The 20,745-nt window shown below is 41.4% G+C and overlaps 1 protein-coding gene across 2 annotated transcripts in view; it reads left to right on the forward strand.

Annotated features, from left to right (window-relative positions):
- The window catches only part of pawr (PRKC, apoptosis, WT1, regulator), an 80,766-nt gene that overhangs the window by 46,155 nt on the left and 13,866 nt on the right, over nucleotides 1-20,745 (forward strand). Inside the window, exons 3-5 of one of the 2 annotated variants that reach the window (XM_014153425.2) lie at nucleotides 2,739-2,870; nucleotides 15,938-15,972; nucleotides 20,205-20,319. In XM_014153425.2, the coding sequence (XP_014008900.1) occupies nucleotides 2,739-2,870; nucleotides 15,938-15,972; nucleotides 20,205-20,319 (282 nt within the window). The remainder of the gene's footprint in view (nucleotides 1-2,738; nucleotides 2,871-15,937; nucleotides 15,973-20,204; nucleotides 20,320-20,745) is intronic. The other variant, XM_014153426.2, reaches the window with a different exon arrangement.

Consider the following 20,745-nt stretch of genomic DNA (forward strand, 5'->3'; position numbering starts at 1 on the left):
GAGAGAGAGAAGATATTGTGAGTGTTAGTGTTTAGGAAGGGGATATTAGGTATAGGACCACACTGAGTGGGGGGAGAGAGAGAGAAGATATGAGTGTTAGTGTTTAGGAAGGGGATATTAGGTATAGGACCACACTGAGTGGGGAGAGAGAGAGAAGATATTATGAGTGTTAGTGTTTAAGAAGGGGATATTAGGTATAGGACCGCACTGAGGAGAGAGAGAAGATATTATGAGTGCTCTGCCTGTATGAGCTGTCTGCTGCTATAGTTCTGTCAAGGAGCAGCTGTTGGAAATTTGTTCTTGAAGATTTTTTCCCCATCTTACAACAAGGTGAGGATGCTATAAACTGTTCAGATTCTTCACCTCCATTACATAAGCAGTGTTATTTGAGACACTGAAATGTCCATCCAGGGAGGTATAGACACCAAAGGTCAGACATTTTGCAAGTTTCTCCTGCCATAGATTCAGCATTGGAATGATGGATTGCGGATCATTTCCCCCCAAAAGTAACACATTTCTACCCAGCACACACATTCCTAATGGACCGCCACAGTCGGGTCCAGATGTAGCTTCTTAACTGGACTTGTCTTCCCATGATGAACACTGGCGTTTGGAGACCTCAATAACATGTTGAGTAAACGCTCTTCAGAGGCCTCGCGCTTTACGCCTGCCGAGGTCCCACACATTAACAGGAAGAGGAAGGAATGTTGGGACTCGGCTGCTTCTTTTCAGAACTCACTCCTCCACTTCCCCTCTCCCCTCTGGTGTGTGTCATCATCACCACTTTATCTGAGCCCCTTGACGGGAGGAAATGTACTCAGCGTTTCCCAGGGCAACCAGTAGTGCCCTCTTCCTGCTTTCAATAGGTGATACTTGTCCCTAGTTTAGCTGTGTGTCTAATGGATATGTGTCTGTGTTTGCTAATTGTGTTTATCTGTATTTTAAATACAGCTGTCTGATAAGTTGTGTGGTTACACCATGATATTTTATACCCATTCTTAATAGTTAGTTACTGTACATTAGTCATACAGTATGCCTCTGCCTCCAGTATGAAGGACGTTAGAGGTAGTTTCGCGAGCCAATGCTAGCTAGCATTAGCACAATGACTAGAAGTCTATGGTATCTACTAGCATGCTAAGGACAGTATCCTATAATACTTCACTATCGGACTTGGTAATGTGGAAGTGAATGCTGGACCAAGGTTATATATATCCATGGTTCTGTTGACATTAACCTATTTGACCCTGTGGACTGAGACGTGGCCACCATGACTGATCGAGTACAGAGACAAAATATGACTTAGCATAGTCTCCTCACTGGCTGGGTCGGAAAAACACACATTCTTTCAGCTGAAATCAGAAACAGAAACATCCCTTAAAAGGATGAGCCTAGATCTCCCATTGTTTTATCTGGAGTAAGACAAATGCATGGAAATGATTTGAAGTAATAGTGGGTAAAACAGCCAGCACCGTGATCCAAAATAAATGTTCGTAACCCAGTTCCAGATTTAAAGTCCCTCTGTTTGGGTAACTGCATAGCAACGTTTTTAGTCTTAAAACACTGTGTTGATGTAGACAGACTTCTGTTAGACTGTGTAATATCCCTCATTATTCCATATGTTATTGGTTCTATGTTTCTGACCCCTGCTTCTCCGGAGTCTACAGCTGTGTATTACTGTAGGCAGTTGGGAGGGAGCAGAGGAATGTTTTGGCAAATCAAACAGCACAGAGCATCCCTGTGCCCTTTGCAGGGGTCAGATGGCTAAAGGCAGGCAGTGTGTTTACTGGGCTAGTCTGCACAGACACAGGCAGCGTGCTCCTAAAAGTAATGTCTGTGTCAATGTGTCATAGGCCCGACGAGAACGACTAGCGTTAACCTCTGCCTGAGTTAGAGCAGAGAAGAAAGGACTTGGCATTTCCCCAGGCGTGCTGATAAACATTTTGGCAGGAAGGTCTTTGCAAATGACTACATTCCTTTTTAGCCTTTTAAGGCTATTTTTACCATTCAAGGGCCTGTTCGTTTGGTAAGCACCTTTTTTTGTTTGTTGCACAGCGTGAAAACAGGAAAGACTGGTTTGTGTTCTGCACAAGTGGGAGGTTGGCTCCTGTTTCTGTCAATATAGATGATACAACCGTCAAGTTCAAAGTCAAACTGTATTTTCTCAATGCATATTCATTTATTTTGATGCACTACTTAACTTAATTGCATATATCATGAATTTCACAATTTCTCGCTGTGCCCCGACTGACCCCTACATCACAGGGCGTTGTTGGCTCCCAGTGTTTTCGGGGACATTCCACTGGTCAAAAAGCCCTCTCTAACTACACGTCCACAGCAGCAGTGTAAGGACCCCTTGCCGGCCGTCTTCCTGTTGCCTACGTGTCCCAGTGAAGGTGGCCTAGGTTGCGTCAGAGCTGTCCAGGGGCTGTGAAAGAAATCATGTCTTAAGAGGATTAAGGGGACCGGGGCCACATCTCTCCGGAGGTTACCACGGTTACAGTGAGAATGACCCCGGCTGTCACCGCGCGCCAACATCAGTGGTGGTGTCTCACTACCCGTGCCTCTCTCTCTTTCAATAGCTGTACATCCTGTTGATATGTTACTTAGTGTATAGCATAGTTAATTTTTTATTTGCACCTAAAGACCATTCAATAAGTTGACCTTTCTATTCACACCTTAATTATTCAATAAAGGTGTGTTCATCTCTCTCTCTCTCTCTCTCTCTCTCTGTATTGCAGAGCCTGGATGAGCTGGATGATGACGACGGAGGGGATAAGGCGAAGGAGGAGGAGCAGCAGCTGACACAGCTCAACACGGAACAGAACGAAGCCATGACCTCTGACCCAGGGGCCGCCACCCACTTACTACAGGTGAGGACCATGTCACCCAACCTCAGGGCCTGGAGTATTGCCTGACCATGTAACCAGACCCGGAAACACTCTGGGCTCAAGTCATATCAATCAATAAGGCTTTTGGCTCCCCAAGTTATTGTACACACTTAGAACCCTCTCTCCCCCCCTCCTATCGCTTGCTTCATATATGAAACACCTAGAAGTTCGATATAGAACCCTTTTTATATGGTTCTTTGATCAGAACCCTAGAGGTTCTTCACTGAACCAAATTGTTTCCATATACTGTTGAACACTGCATGGTGCCATTTTATGAATTATGGCTACTACTATTTTGAGGAAATAATATACTTTAATAAACAATTAAATAATGGATAAATGAATACCAGCTCTAATTATTTGCCATTCTATGCGTACATAGTTTGGAAATATGCACTGGTGGCCAGGGAGGCATGTCTTTGTTTGAATGATGGCCCACGTCAACTCTGGCTGACTTCTTTACTATACAATACTTTGTCCATTAGTTAGTGATCAACAAAAGGTGTCTTCTGCTCTGTTCTCAACCACCACCAAAGAGCAGACCTCACACATACAGTTGAGACAACCACAGGTTGAAGCTGCATGCAGCGACCCTGGATGGAGAGCATGTTGTGGGGTTAAAAGCCTTGCTCAAGGGCCTAACGGAAGGGGAATGTTTTGAAGATGTGAACCCAGCAGCCCTCCAGTTGTCAGATCAATTCTGTCATTTTTTTTTTCTCCAGCGCCCAGCCTGGGATTAGAACCAGCCGCCTTTCGGCCACACGCCGCTGGTTTACCTGCTTGACTGGAGACATGAGTTCATCTCCAGAAATAAGCATGAGTTAACCTGCCAAAATGCTATGCAGACATACAATTATTATGATGAAGAACAACTTGCGTGTCGTTGTCCGCAGCAGCCGAAAGAGAGAGCCTCTGATAGTTCTGGGTTACTGCAAGACAAAGCAAAACATAGATTGTGTGTTAAAAGTCATGTAATGATTAACTAGGCTATTGAATCACCAATACTTATTATACATAATTTATTATAAATAATGTATACATACATCTTATTCAGAAACAGTCTTCTACTGGTTTTAATGAAACAGTCCCCTCAATTGACTCTGAAATACAGAAATAAAATTAAGAATTAGCTAATTGCCAATGTCAGACTGGGTCTGTAGCTCTATTTGGCATGTCCCATAATAAAAATAAATGTTTATTAGAAAGAGAAAGCTAGCTTGTGAAGTGGTGAATTAAAGTAGCCTAGCTTTTTCTGTTTAGCTAGCTAGCTTACAAACATGCTAATTCTAATAACGTTTCAACTTTATTTATCTAGTATATAGTTTATCATAAGACTTTTGCTTCATATATTTTAATTAATTAATCAACTTTGCTCACTTTAATACATTGAAAAATAACGTGCTTATTGGTGGGCTAGTCGCAAGTTGGTTCAACCACCGTCCTCTTGCTTTGTCATGCTGGAATGGATTGGCAGTTGGTTTTTCAATCGGCATGGCAGTTACATTTTGAGTTATCCAAACCTTTCTAGAACCCCTTTTTTATGAGTGCGTGCTTTTATTTAACACATTATTTCCTCTTGCACAAGTTTGCCTGGCTGTTTGCCACTCAGACAGGTGAAGTCATACTGCAGCATCATTAATATGGATATAAATGTCAATGGAAAACAGCTAAAACAAATTAAGAGTGAATGTTAGCTGTCATTTCAGAGTTTGATGTGACTGGGTTAGCTTTTTTTAGCTGTTTAATTTCTGAAATCCCCATTTACACTCTGGGGTGGGATAGAACCCTCAATGTTCTTTGCCTAAATTTACTGGGTATGTATGTATGTGTGTGTGTGTGTGTGTGTGTGTAGATAGATCTATCTTTTTTAGTAAAGGGTTCTTTAAATATTAATTGAAGTACCAAAAGATTCTATATAGAACCCCAAAGTACCCTTTTTTTCTAAGAGTGTTTAGTACAAAACAGGATTGATCTCTTGATTCCCATGGTGATCTACAGCTGAGTCCAGCCCCAACTTACACACTCCCCTCCCCTGAGCAGAATGTGATGATGAGATGGATGGATGGATGGATATAGATGGATAGATGCATACCACAGTGCCACCAAACAGAGGCACTGTTGGTCAGAGAGAAATCACTCCATAGGCAGCTTGAGAAGGAGAGCGCCGCAACCAATGCATTGCTCTATTTGCAATACAATACTCTACAAAATGCAAACGTATTCTCATTCCATACAACCATTTTCTGAGTGTGGTGACATTAGCAGAACTAAAAACACATAGCTTAGACAGCTGTGTTTTTGAGACGGTCACAACACAGCTCAGCTCAAAGGTCCACAGGGCTAAGTGCTTATAGCTTCATTTGGAGCCTGTGTTGGAGCAAGTCTCTCTAAAAACCCACTTCAGAGCCGTATCTGGAACTAATCTGCATGTATGACAGGCTATTGATATGGAGCATGCAGTTTGGGAACAGAGGAGTCCCTGCCTATTCAGTCCCATGCGTTAATAGATTTCATAGGAAGGCCAAACTGATTTTATATACACATGTAGCTGCAGTATAGGGTTTTGCGAACAATTATGTTTTGGTTGTGGTACTAGATGCGCTATTGATTTTGAAGCAAACCGTTCCAGAGCATAACATACGTGAATAAGACTATCAGGTTTATAAGAGTCCCTACTATCAGGTTTATTATTATTGATATGATTGTTTCTATAAGCAGTGATGTTGAAAATATCATTTTCTGTTACTTTTCCCTTGAGGAGATCATTACTGTGCAGTCAACAAGTATGCAATTGAAGTGCTGTTAAACTCTCTATGCAGAGACATGAAAGGACTTCAATGAGAATATGTTGGTAACGAAGGCAACAGCGGAAGCACTCGTCTATGAGCTGGAATATGATACGATTTAGATTTCCTCCCTGTTATATTTACAGATATGTTTTCTGTCTGTACTATACAGTATATCAGATATATTTGTATAAAGCTTTCCAAATGTAGTTAGTAATTTAATGTATCAAGTCAGTAGGCCCACAAACACTTAATTCACTAGAAATACGAGTCACCCACCCACTCGTTTAACCGATGTGTCATATGTGTAGAAAGTGAAGAGGCTTCTACTCCATTGACATACCATATAGTGAATCCAGAAGATTCACTATAAAACACATCCTTCCCACTGAGACATAAACAGATTACACTTCAGCCATTTCAAATGAGACATAGAGGTGCCTGCTGAGCCCACCTTACCATTACCACATATTCCCCTTAAGTCAGAGCAGATGTGGGTACTGCCACGACTAACCACTGGGAATCTCCCACACTGCATCTCACCCATTGCTCTACCACTCCCTGTCTTTGGTCTAGGGATTTTTGATGGTCATATTTGGTTGTGTGTCATGCCTTTGTGACCGTAGTGACGAGCTAACGGAGGAGGGGAGAGAGGATCTACAGGGAGCTGTCAAGCTGACATCTGTAAAGACAGAGCATTCCAAAAATGTGCCGTTTCATTCTGACCCCATTTATCACACAGACAAGCGGTTGCCATGTTGTCTGTGTAATATACAGCTACCTCGAGAGCAAACTGTCAGGCTTTTTAGCTTTGGCACTGGTATCAAGATGTCTGGACTGAGACGGGACTGGCAACTTCAAATACTAAGAAAACGTAGACGTTTCTGCAAAACAAAATAATCCCCTATCGTTTTGAGCCCACACGGTGTTGCGTCAATAATAAGTGAACTTGGTTAATGAGCTTTCTGACTTTCATTTGATTTGATTCGTATTTCTCTCTTTTCATCCTTTCTTGGGTCTGTCTATCTGGTACCAAGTAAAACACACTATCCTCCCCTTCTTCCTCTGTGGAGCGCTGTGTGTTCCTGCCCTATGACAACCTGTGGCTGTGACAATACCAGTATTGCAATATGTTTTCCATGGCAAAAATGAAAACACGAAGCAGACAAACTCTTTTGGTCCTTTAAAACCTGCCGTATGTACAATATTATGTGCTACAGCTTGGAAAATAAATAAATGTGACTCTGGATGATAACAATGATGTTTGTTTCCAACATCAGGGCTGTTTTCCTAAAGATGTTAAATCTACTTCGTGTTTTGTTTCCTTGCCGTGACACTAGCAAGTATTGCGATACTGGTATCCTCCCGGCCCTACTGATCAGCCCGTCTCAGTGAGAGGGAGAACAGAGAGAGTCCTGTAATGGCTGCAGCACTATCTCCTCCACTGTCATCCTCTCTCTGATCCTACTCATCTATTTCATATCCCCATCTCCTGCTGCCAACCCATCCACCCCCACACACTAGCACCTTGTGATACACATGGAATCACACACACACACCCGTATGCACGCACATACACAAATACTCACGCACACACACATACACTGGTGTTTTTTTGGGCCCCCGAGTGGGGCAGCAGTCTAAGGCTGGCCTCAAGCATGAACAGTGCTTGAGGCGTCACTACAGATCATCGCTTTCACCTGGCCAGTCTATGTCATGGAAAGAGTAGGTGTTGTATACTAAGTTGAAATATATCCACATGTAGCTGCAGTATATGGTTTTGCAAAACAATTCTGTTTTGGTTGTGGTACTGGATGTGCAAATGATTTTAGAGCATAACATACGTGAATAAGACACCCACACCCCAGTGTGGTATCCAACACCTTAACAACCCTCATTTGCATTTTTAATTTGCACCTGTCAGTCCAGCAAATCTTGAGAATCTTTTCTGTAAGGCAGGCACTTTCTCCTCCCTGCCGAGACAGTTTTCAAATGCATTAACTGAAGCTTCCCTGCTTAGATGTAATGTTCTTTAAGCTGTTCAGAAGTTTGGTTGTTTAGCCTGAGACAATATTTTCAAAGGGTATCACCATTGTTAACCAAAGATTACAATTGTGTAAATCAGGTTAACCAGATTAATATTTATCCTTTACAAGATTGCTGCCAGCTAAAATAGGTCACTGGCTGTAGTCCTCTCATTTTGCCAGTTTAATTCTTTGGCCTCGCCTTTTTAAAATGACAGAGCCTCCAGAGAAACAGATGGGGAGATTTATCAGCTTTGCAAGGAGACATAGATGGAGAATTCAGGGCATTGGCAGCATGCTGGAATGCAAAAGTAGGCCTATTGTTGAACTTTTATTAGGCATGCCTTCTGGGATTTCAGACATTTTAATGGGCTGTCAAGCGTACAAAGGCTGTCAGATTGCAAACCCATAAATTCCTTTTTTTTATGTGCATGAGCGGGAGAACATTGTCATGAATTATATATTTGGCCATGGATAGATGGGCAGACCTACACAGACTGACTGACACGAAAATCTGCCAACTTTACCATGCAAGGTATTGCCAGTAACAAAGCTTGTACTTTTATTTCCTCCAACCGAGGTAGTCTTTAATGCAGTAATATGTTTGAAAGTCCCACCAACGCCTCAGTATAAAACGTTGCCTTTTATCTTACCGGCTTTGGCACACAATAAATCATGAACAGTCTATTCTTGTCCGACATCAAACCTGTCAATTACAAAGCTTCACTGAATTCCTTTTAATGTATTTATCTCCATTTACATGTATGTAGTTCTGTCCTTGAGCTGGACTTGTCTATTGTCACAGAAATGCTTTAGCGTTTAGCCTGAGAGAACACACACAGGATTCTGCCATTTCATATTCTTGTATTGACTTTTAACAGGTGCATTTTAAAAGGTCCTTATATCTACCTAAAAAATGATGGGTAAATATACATACGTGTCAAACTTAAACTACAATTCGGCTTTTATTAAGCTGGGATTTCTGAAATTTTACTGGGCTGTCAAGCTCACAAAGGCTTTCAGATCGCAAACACCCATAAATTCCTTTTTAAACAATGTGCATGTGATTTATGAGAGGGGGAGCATTGCCACTGCACTATTCCTCTTTTCCTGGAGTCACACAAAAATATAGGCTACAATATCATGTTGACATTTATGTTGAGCATGTTTTGCTACTCTAGTGGAAGTAATATTTGACGTGTGTATTTACGGTGTATATATTATAAATACCTCAAGTGCGACTCGTAATAAGAATAAGTATTTAGCCAATTAAAATGTTTATCTGACTCCATAAAGATAATTAGCAATATGCCAGAACACTATAATTGAGTTACAGTAATAGGCAATCAAGAAATGTCTGAGAATGGAATTCGAAATACAAGTGTATTTAATTACTTTGGAAAATGAATGGATTCACATACAATCTGAAGTTACAAAGCAATACTGACATTAACAAAGCATTATACTATGCATGATCAGAGAGAGAAAGAGAGAAATCATAGCCTGAAAGGCTATGCCCCAGAAATCCATGGGTTAGAGAAAGGTCAGGAAGAAAAAAGAGAAAGAACCTTGAATCTTAGACTCTTTTATAAGCATCTGAGTTGTTTAGATTCAAAATCTGAGTTGCTGGCCAATAGTATTACTGTAAAGTTAACCTCCAATCAGATATCAGATCTACATGATGTGACCTTTGCTTCTCAGAGGTGAGACAATGGGGGTCGGAGAAATAAAACTGAGAATGCTGAATTCCTAAGACAACACAGATGAGTTTCTTGCGGTTGATAAGTCACTTCAGGGGTTGCCCTACCCTACAGTACGATTAGTCCTATTTAGATACCTGTCTGCTGCCTACAATTAAAAAGGCAGTTGGCGAGGACATTTGTTAGCAAGATATCAATGTGCATGATTTCTAACAAAGCAGAGTGAGGGTAGGAAAAAATATGAAACGTGGACAAAACAGTGACTTTTTCAAATCACCCTATGGAGGTTCATCCAGGTCAGCTTTTACATTTATTTACATTATCGGAAAGAGCCGATTGTAAGGTTTCTAACATACAATCACTTACAAACTCTGAAAAATGAGGGCAATGGGCTCTGTTTCAAAAATCACTTTTTTTGTTACATGACAGCGTTTCCATGCGTTATCGTGACACTCAAGTTGTGTGGGAAAAGTAACGTAATTAATCCCAAAATATGCTATTTCATTCTTTTGAAAATGCATTTTATTAGTCTTATAATGGTTCTTAGGACCTGCCTAAACAAAATAATAATGGATTTCTTTGTGATGGTATATATTCAATGGATTTATAAAAAATAAATGCTTACCCACATCTGCATACCCCCTTTTTTAAAATGTTAAATAAAGGTAAAATGTGTGTGTATGTATATATATATATATACATACATACATACATACATACATACATACATACATACATACATACATACATACATACATTTTATATATATAACTAAGCAAGTCAGTTAAGAACAAATTCTTATTTACAATGACGGCCTACACCGGCCAAACCCGGATGACGTTGGGCCAATTGTGCGCCGCCCGTGTCTGTAGTGTCACTTCTAGCACTGAGATGCAGTGCCTTAGACCGCTACGCCACTCAGGAACCCCTACTCCCACTGTCACCGGTGCCGGCATGTGCACAGGATATATAAATGGTTTACCCTGGCACAAATGTGGTAAAAATGGGACTGTTTGAAAGGGGGTCATCCCCCCCAAAAGGTTTTTATAGGTAACATACTCTAAATCCCATGTGATTTGTGTATCTTAGACAGACAAACATGCACACACACACTGCCTCCTGTCGATGCAACATAGAGGTATTTTTCAGTTTGATTGTTTTCTACTAAGATCCCATTGTAAATCTCTTTCTTCCGTCATATGTATACCTATGAAAACAAAAGAACGCCAGCTGTCCCTACCCCAGCTTCATGAAAGACACAACTCTGCACTGACTTCGCTGTCAGCATCCTACAATCTAAATTCAGAGACTGGCTACCCCCTGACCGGAGGCAGGAACACCCGCAGCCAAAACAAACTGACTATACCAAAGTCTAGAACAGAAAGGTACATGACGTCACCAATCCCATGTTTCTGCTCATTGATTAATGAGTCACTTTAAGACAACAGGACATTATTGATTTTTTTTTAAATTGATTTCTTTTCCTGTTGTTTGTGTATTTTGTTACTGTTATCCATGAATATGTTGTATGCTCATGGATTTCTGTTTGTATTGACTTCTATATGAGTGTTGAAACCAAAAAAACTTAACATAAGAGCTGGAAATGTAACATGAATACAGCTTATTCATAGTGTTGTTTCCGAGGCTTTCCTGAGGCCTGTCAGTTCTCTGTGATAGTGGCTCTTAGGGCTGCAGCAGAGGCTGTTAATTAAGGATCCGCCCCTTTTGTTCAATTTTTGGCTCAAATGACATACCAAAATCTAACTGCCTGTAGCTCAGGACCTGAAACAAGGATATGCATATTCTTGATACCATTTGAAAGGAAACACTTTGAAGTTTGGAAATGTGAAATTAATGTAGGAGAATATAACGCATTAGAGCTGGTAAAAGAATGCGTTTTTTTTTTGTATCTTTGAAATGCAAAATAAAGGCCATAGTGAATTATTGTAGCCCTGGTGCAATTTAGACTTTGGCTACTAGATGGCAGCAGTGTATGTGCAAAGTTTTAGAGCAATCCAATGAACTATTGCATATCTATTCAAAATGTTGTATCAAGACTGCCCAAATGTGCCTAATTGGTTTATTCATACATTTTCAAGTTCATATTTGTGTACTCTCCTCAAACAATAGCATGGTATTCTTTCACTGCAATAGCTACTGTATTGGACAGTGCAGTTAGAATAACAAGAATGTAAGCTTTCTGCCCATATCAGATATGTCTATGTCCTGGGAAATGTTCTGTTACTTACAACGTCATGCTAATCACATTAGCGCACATTAGCTCAACCATCCCGAAGGTGGGACACCGGTCTGTAGAGATCCTTAAGAGGTTTTAAGCATGACAAATAGAGCCGCGCAGCCCCATAATGCAGCACTGTGAAGTATCCTCTCTTAAATTGCATTAACCTTGTCTCAGCAACTCCCAGCCCGGGATGCAAGACAACACACTGGGAAGCAACCGCCGCACGGTGGACTGTTAATGTGATGAATGCAAACTGTGAATATCTGAAAACAAGTCCTTTTTTTCAACGTGGCACGCAGCAGCAGCGTCGTGTTTCTCTCTCACACAACTCTCTACTGAACACCCAGACAGGCCTTAGAGTCCTTGACACCCTTGGTATTCATGGGAGTTGTTCAGAGCTGCACACAGCTCCATGATAGGGCTGACAGACACTCACATTTATGGTTGTGTAACCCTTGTGTGTTTTATACACGCCAGATTAAGACACATTCAGGTATGCATGCATGTTGGGTTGTGAGCATGAAGACATTTCCGTTCTCTGCAAGTTAATGGACAATAAAGTACATCTTGTTTTATCTAGTCAAATATCTATTTGAACATTGTGCACCACAACATGCGAGAGCTGCTGTAATCTACTGCTCTCTTGATCGTGTGTTTATAAATCCCAGGGTTTATAGGAAAACATTTGCTATGTTAACTAACCTTTGGATCTGATTTGAACTTACCACTATGGAAATATACAGACAACTGCCAAAATAAAGGAAACACTTGAGTAAATGAGGAATACAAAGTACTGTATATTGAAAGCAGGTGCTTCCACAAAGGTGTGGTTCCTAAATTAATTAAGCAATTAACCTCCCCGGGTGCACAACTGAGCAAGAGGACAAGTACATTAGAGTGGCTAGTTTGAGAAACCGATGCCTCACAAGTCCTCAACTGGCAGCTTCATTAAATAGTACCCGCAGAACACCACTCTCAACGTCAACAGTGAAGAGGCGACTCAGGGATGCTGGCCTTCTAGGCCAGTTTTATTACTTCTTTAATCAAAACAACAGTTTTCAGCTGTGCTAACATAATTGCAAAAGGCTTTTCTAACGATCAATTAGCCTTTTAAAATTATAAACTTGGACTAGCTGACACAACGTGCCATTGGAACACAGGAGTATTGGTTGCTGATAATGGGCCTCTGGATGCCTATGTAGCTATTCCATAAAAAAATCTGCCATTTACAGCTACAATAGTTATTTGCCACATTAACAATGTCTACATTGTATTTCGGATCAATCTGATGTTATTTTAATGGACAAAAAATGTGCTTTTCTTTCAAAAACAATTTCTAAGTGACCCCAAACTTTTGAATGTATGTGTGTGTGGTATATACAGTTGAAGTCGGAAGTTCACATACACCTTAGCCAAATACATTTAAACTCAGTTTTTCACAATTCCTGACATTTAATCCTAGTAAAAATTCCCTGTCTTAGGTCAGTTAGGATCACCACTATTTTAAGAATCTGAAATGTCAGAGTAATAGTAGAGAGAATTATTTATTTCAGCTTTTATTTATTCCATCACATTCCCATTGGGTCAGAAGTTTACATACACTCAGTATTTGGCAGCATTGCCTTTAAATTGTTTAACTTGGGTCAAACGTTTCGAATAGCCTTTCACAAGCTTCTCACAATAAGTTGGGTGAATTTCTGGCCCATTCCTCCTGACAGAGCTGGTGTAATTGAGTCCGGTTTGTAGGCCTCCTTGCTCGAAAACACTCTTTTTCAGTTCTGCCCACAAATGTTCTATAGGATTGAGGTCAGGGCTTTGTGATGGCCACTCCAATACCTTTACTTTTTTGTCCTTTAAGCCATTTTGCCACAACTTTGGAAGTATGCTTGGGGTCATTGTCCATTTGGAAGACCCATTTGTGACCAAGCTTTAACTTCCTGACTGATGTCTTGAGATGTTGCTTCAATATATATCCACATCATTTTCCTTCCTCATGATGCCATCTATTTTGTGAAGTGCACCAGTCCCTCCTGCTGCAAAGCACCCCCACAACATGATGCTGCCACCCCCGTGCTTCACTGTTAAGGATGGTGTTCTTCGGCTTGCAAGCCTCCCCCTTTTTCCTCCAAACATAACGATGGTCATTATGGCCAAACAGTTCTATTTTTGTTTCATCAAACCAGAGGACATTTCTCCAAAAAGTACAATCTTTGTCCCCATGTGCAGTTGCAAACTGTAGTCTGCCTTTTTTATGGCGGTTTTGGAGCAGTGGCTTCTTCCTTGCTGAGCGGCCTTTCAGGTTACGTCAATATAGGACTCGTTTTACTGTGGATATAGATACTTTTGTACCTGTTTCCCCCAGCATCTTCACAAGGTCCTTTCCTATTGTTCTGGGATTGATTTGCACTTTTCGCACCAAAGTACGTTCATCTCTAGGAGACAGAATGCGTCTCTTTCCTGAGCGGTATGACGGCAGCGTGATCACATGGTGATTATACTTGCAAACTATAGTTTGTACAGATGAATGTGGTACCTCCAGGCGTTTGGCAATTACTCCCAATGATGAACCAGACTTGTGGAGGTCTACAATTTATTTTTCTGAGGTCTTGGCTGATTTCTTTTGATTTTCCCATGATGTCAAGCAAAGAGGCACTGAGTTTGAAGGTAGGCCTTGAAATACATCCACAGGTACACTTCCAATTGACTCAAATGATGTCAATTAGCCTATAAGAAGCTTCTAAGGCCATGACATCATTTTTGGGAATTTTCCAAGCTGTTTAAAGGCGCAGTCAACTTAGTGTATGTAAACTTCTGACCTACTGGAATTGTGATACAGTGAATTAAAGGTGAAATAATCTGTCTGTAAACAATTGTTGGAAGAATTACTTATAAACTGTCAAAATAAAGAAAGTTGCACACTCCATGTATAATCTCCCAGCAATTTAATGGGTATTTACCAATGTTTTTGCATCACTGTGCCTTCCTCAGTAACAATTACTTGTGTCATGCACAAAGTAGATGTCCTAACCGACTTGCCAAAACCATAGTTTGTTAACAAGAAATTTGTGGAGTGGTTGAAAAACAAGTTTTAATGACTCCAACCTAAGTGTATGTAAACTTCCGACTTCAACTGTATGTATAGAAAGCCAGAGCATCTAGGAACAACTGTACCAATTCATAAACCATAGTACTTTACACACTACACTTACAGATCTGCATTTAGACAAGCATTTGAAGTGCTCTATGGAAGTTCTGTACCATACAAAGTTATTCAATTCTCTATAGCGAGAAAGCTACATCTTATGTCTTTGAAGTCCTAAAGCCTCTAAGTAAGTGTGATTTCCTTTGAAGTTCTTACAGCATTTATTAAGAGGCCTCTCTGGTTCTGCTGTCAGGGAGACAGCTACAGTAGGGACTAAGATCCGGCACCAACTAAACCACACTCTCTGATCGAGGAGAGGCAGAGACCCTCAAAAGCACCAGAGGAGTTGCACTGTTCAGGGCCTGAGGGGAGGAATAGATATCCATCCGTAGTGTGTATGCATCTCTGGTCCTGACTTCTTTCTGAAATTGAGATATTTTTGTACCATAGGGGATCAGTGGGGGCATCGCCGATGTATGGACCTTTAACTCTAAGATTATAGTGGATTGGGAAAAATGATTAACGTGTGCAGCTCGCGTTACACAACAGATTGTATGCATGGTACAACTGGAGGCTGTGTGGTGACCGGTAAGCTATTAAGATTCAGCGGAGCTATCTGTCAGTTCAGCAGCAGAGGTTCAAGAAGGTTTATACACAACCTACAGGCTCTCTGTAGTAGCTACTCCTGATGACTTTCTTCTGATGTTGACGCAATGCTATTTTGTTGTCGTGTCTTTGTGTTGCACACAATCGTGTGTGTGTGTGCGTGCTCACCCAAGGCAGATTAATCAGGAAAGGTGGGCTTTCTGTCAGGCAGTGACGAGCTTTTCTTGCTGATTATTTTGAGTCTCCTCAGTGCATTTCACAATCTGGACACAGGTGTTGAATACAAAAATGCTGACTAAACCGTTTCATAACTCAAGCTACAGATCATAATTTTCCTCAGGCACATAGAGTATTCATCCTAACAAACATATCCGCGTCTGGTGTGTATGATAGTCTTCCCTTGCCTTTGTTCTTGTATTTCTTAGCAATTAGAAATGGCCCTCCGCCTGACATAACCCACCAGTATGTAATAAACTGTCCAAAAGAACCCTGGCCCTTTGTTGTCTGAGTATTCCCTTCCTCTAACATGGTTGTCCTTTGTTTTCCTAGGATACTCCAAGATCCGGGAGTGGCCACCACCAGAGGTGAGAAACCTTCTCTATTACTTCTGTTGAGAATATTATTGTGTCTGGTATGGTGGGAGTGAAGGTGCTGATAAGTGAAGAAACAAAGAACCTGGAAGACCATGAAGCAGTTTAGGTCATTAATTACCATAGCAGATGACCTTGCATGTACTTAAATAGATTTTGAATTTTCACAATTGAAAATGTCCTCAGAACATCTAGTTCCAGTTTGATTTCATTGCATCAGCACAGCTTAACTCACCGGGTGTCCTCTAGTACAGGGTTTCCCAACCTCGGTCCTGAGGCCCACCCTAATTCAAGTAAGCTTTGATTATTTGAATCAGCTGTGTACCCAGGGGGGGCCCCAGGGCCGAGTTTGGGAAAACCTGCTCTAGTAGTTGACTGTACGCCAACAACAGGCGTGTACATTTTGTTCAGACTATCGTTCGACAAGTTTGCAGGCAATGCAACGTTGACGTGACATGAGGGCATAGCAAGCCGATCCGATGTCTCGATAAGAAATTGAAGTTCAATCAAGGTCGGAAAGAGTTGTTGCTGATTACAGCTTACATCCTCTTTATACCACACACTTAAAACCTGTTACGACACCAATCCCGTTAGCGGGATTGAGTTTGACAATAGCCAGTGAAAAATCAGAGCGCCATATTCAAAACCACAAATCTAATAATTTCTATTTCTCAAACATAGGACTATTTTACACCATTTTATAGATACACTTCTCCTGAATCGAACCACGTTGTCCGATTTCAAAAAGGCTTTACAGCGAAAGCAAAACATTAGATTATGTTAGGAGAGTACATCGACACAAATAACCACACAGCCATTTTCAAAGCAACTACATGCATCACAAATACCCAAAACACAGCTAAATGAAGCACTAACCTTTGACGATCTTCATCAGATGACACTCCTAGGATATCATGTTACACAATACATGCATTTTTTGTTCGATAAAGTTCATATTTATATATAAAAACAGCATTTTACATTGGCGCGTGACGTTCAGAAAATATTTTCCCTCAAATACTGCCGGTGAATCGGCACCACAATTTACAAAAATACTTGTCATAAACGTTGATAAAATATTAAACTGTCATTCAAAGAATTATAGATGAACATTGCCTTTATGCTCATGCTGTGAAAGATTTCAAAAAAGCTTCACGAGGAAAGCACTCTGCAATAATCTGAGTACTGAGCTCAGAAAAATACACTAGGCAATACAGATAGCCGCCATTTTGGAGTCATCTAAAATCATAAATTGCATTAGAAATATTCCCTTACCTTTGATGATCTTCATCAGAAGGCACTTCCAGGAATCCCAGGTCCACAATAAATGTTGTTTTGTTCGATAAACTCCATAATTTATGTCCAAATATCTCCTTGTTGTTCACGCGTTCAGCTACTCCAAATGTAGGAAGCGCGGACAATGTCACGACGAAAAGTTAAAAAAAAAAAAATTTAAAGTTGTATTTACGTTCATTCAAACATGTCAAACGTTGTAAAACATCAATCTTTAGGGCCTTTAGAACGTGAAGATTCAGTAATATTTCAACCGGACGGTTCCTGTGTCTTGAAAAACGTTTTGGAACAGAGCTACCTCTCTCGTGAATGCGCACCAATGAAGTGATGTCCTTTCCTGGGTGACCAACTTCCCAGCCTTCTCATTCGGTCTCTGTTCATCGTAGACGCCTCAAACAACTTTCTAAAGACTGTTGATATCTAGTGGAAGCCTTAGGAAGTGCACAATTATTACTACGTCACTGTGTGTTCAATAGGAAATGACTTGAAGAGAGCCCATGCATCCAGATGTCCACTTCCTGGTAGGATTTCTCTCAGGTTTTTGCTTGCCATATGACTTCTGTTATACTCACAGACATCATTCAAACAGTTTTAGAAACTTCAGAGGGTTTTCTATCCAAATCTACTAATAATATGCATATCCTAGCTTCTGAGTTTGAGTAGGAGGCAGTTTAATATCGGAACATTTTTTTCCGAAATTGTCAATACTGCCCCCTATCCCTAAAGGGCTGTAAGAGGTTTTAATATGATTGACTTATCGGAGCATACAAGAGTCAATTAATCCACACCAAGTCAGTATATTTCTTGCTTATGAGGTGGCCATTGACACCTCAATTTATCTTCTTGCTACACTGTTAAATGTCCAAAGCCATAGCCATTGACACCTCAGTTTTGCTGGACACCACACTGCTAAATTCCCAACCACCATTTGGACATTCTTTTCCACTATTTGTATAAGGACAATCGCCATCAAATTGTTAAGTTCTGTGTGATCCCGGCCCAGTTCACCGGCTAACGCTCCCAATCTGGCCCAGTAATGATGTCCTCCTGTGATTGGCTGGCCTCCACTGTCGGATGGTCCAGTGTTGTGGAGCCGAGTGGCTGCCAGGTGGGCGCCACAAGATGGTGGAAATATTGGACAACCCTGTCTCTGTGAACTCCAACGAAACTATACAACAGGCTGCTAATGCATTCACACCATCCTCTCTCACTACACTATCACTATGGTCGATATGGGCTATTATAGCGATCAGCCTGTTGCTGGTTGTCAGTCTTTGGAGATGGCTTATGACTTTAAGATGGATGGGCCTTCTCTGTTCCCCTGGGCTCTGCTAGCAGACCACACCAGGCATCTCAGTGCTTGTTGTGTGTGGCCATTGGGTTACCACTCTGTTATTGGCTCTGCCTCTCCTCTCCAACCCCCACCTGCTGAGACCTCCAGGTGTGGATCATTGCCTCTGCCTGTCTCCCGTGCACTCTCTGCGGGGCGCTAATGGACCAGAGTGGGGTGATTAGCACTGAGGGCATGGCCGTTTAGACTGGGTGCCTGGCAGATGCTGCAAGCCCTAAAGACAGAGGGATGTAGAGTTTGTGTGTTTGCATCTACAAGGGCGGAGTGGCCTCGAAGACATTCAGCCAAAAACATTTCATTCACTTGGCGTAGGCAAGTGCCATGGAGAGCATTTCAAGGACTTTCTCTCTATCATCAAAAGCAATGGGCACAACACTCTTCAGTTCTGAAAAGAGTGAGTGAAAATTATTTCTGTGGGCTCAGCCTCTGAGTTACTGAGGAAGTAAATGTCAAATAGCCCCAAAAAACTGCAGTACTACCTGAGTGTTTGTATTATGAGTGGTGGAGCTTCCTGTCTAAATAAAAGAGATGGAAGGGGAGATGGGTCTGATTTTTGCTATTTCTGCTTCTTAGGGAGCTTGTGTAGTCTCAGAAAAGTATATTTATTTACTGCTCAGCATAAGTAGGTATTCAACCCCGTTTAAGAAATATTGAAGTTTGCTTTCCTGTAATGCAGACATACTGTACTCCTCCAAGAGACTGGTATCACTCTTAACTTAACTGGTCTATTGAATGCCCAGTAGGTAGCAGCCTGAACACACTTCAAGCTTCCCTTTTTTTCTTTTTTTTGTGGTCCTTTTTGAGAAATATGCAGACAACCCTCTTAAGCAATGAGGCGAAGCCCAGAGGCTGCCCAATAATTTGATTCCAGGAGAGAGTTATTGGACCGGGCACAATCCGCATGAGTAAATATGAGGAGCGCAACTCATTCCAAGACTTCCACGTCGGTAATTATTGAAATAAAACCGCCAGGAAATAAGTTCCAATATTCCCCTCGCTGCCCTCGAGAGTCTTCTCTCAGAGAAGAGCGAGAACGAGAGAGAAAGGGGAGAGAGCTGTTTATGTTCCTCACTAGCAGACCAAGGACCCCAGAGCACCTCTTTTCACTAGCCGATGAATAGGGACGCTTTGTTTGCTAATGACATGAAGTGGATTTATGCAGGGCGCTCTTTACACATCTCAGCATTCAAGATGGTCATATTGAAATTGCCTCATATTCAGAATCCATTCCTCGCCCTTCGAGATGATAGAACTCTGACAGCTTTTATGTTCTAATGGGATAAAAGGTATAAATACTTGTTCGCTTCACACTTAAGTCTGACCATTAGAGCTGTATTGTGCGTTCAACAGGCTCTGAGTCATATACTACAACAGCTTTTCAGTTTTTATGTGATGCTTTTGAATGTCAGGGAACTTTCAAAAGGTTTATACGTTCCTTATTGGATTTACTTCACAAACTACAGGTTTGTGTGCACGCGCGTTGTGCACGTGTACCGTACCCAGTTCTATTATGGATATGAGTCATTGTTGAAAGCATGGACATTGGTGTTGGTCAGAAGTATTGATGTGTGTGTTGTGGCAGCAGCTCTGGGGGTCCTGGTTCTGAGGAGGAGGCGGGGGGGAACAGTCGACACCGCCACGGCAACCGCCACGGCAACGCCGGAGGACTGGAGAGGAGGATGGAGGAACTGGAAAAGGTACTCAAAATTAGGCTTGCTCTAGCATTCCCCCCAGAAGTGTGCAATCGGTCACTCCCCCTCATGCATTGAACGCATTGGATTAGTGCAAGCATAGCTGTGGGGGAAGGTTCCGCATTAGGCCTATCGTTCACTAGTTGACAACTGTATTTCTACACAGGCCTATCCATCATCACTATCCAATGTTTATAATGTGACTGTGATGTTTGAAATATTAAAATACGACATGTTTTAGTTGATTATTTCAGAATGACTGTTATGCTTCTTGGCACATTTGACATTTTATTGTTGGTATTTGTTAACCTTCCTGTCTACTGCTATTTCTCTGTCTATATCCATCTCACGTTTCCTGAGAGCCCTGTGTTTGTCTCTCTGTCCATCTGTCACAGGGGCAGAGAGACTTTGATAGGTCTCCTCTCCCCAGGC

The sequence above is a fragment of the Salmo salar genome, chromosome ssa17 (genome assembly GCF_905237065.1).
Source record: "Salmo salar chromosome ssa17, Ssal_v3.1, whole genome shotgun sequence".
NCBI classification, from domain to species: Eukaryota; Metazoa; Chordata; class Actinopteri; order Salmoniformes; family Salmonidae; genus Salmo; species Salmo salar.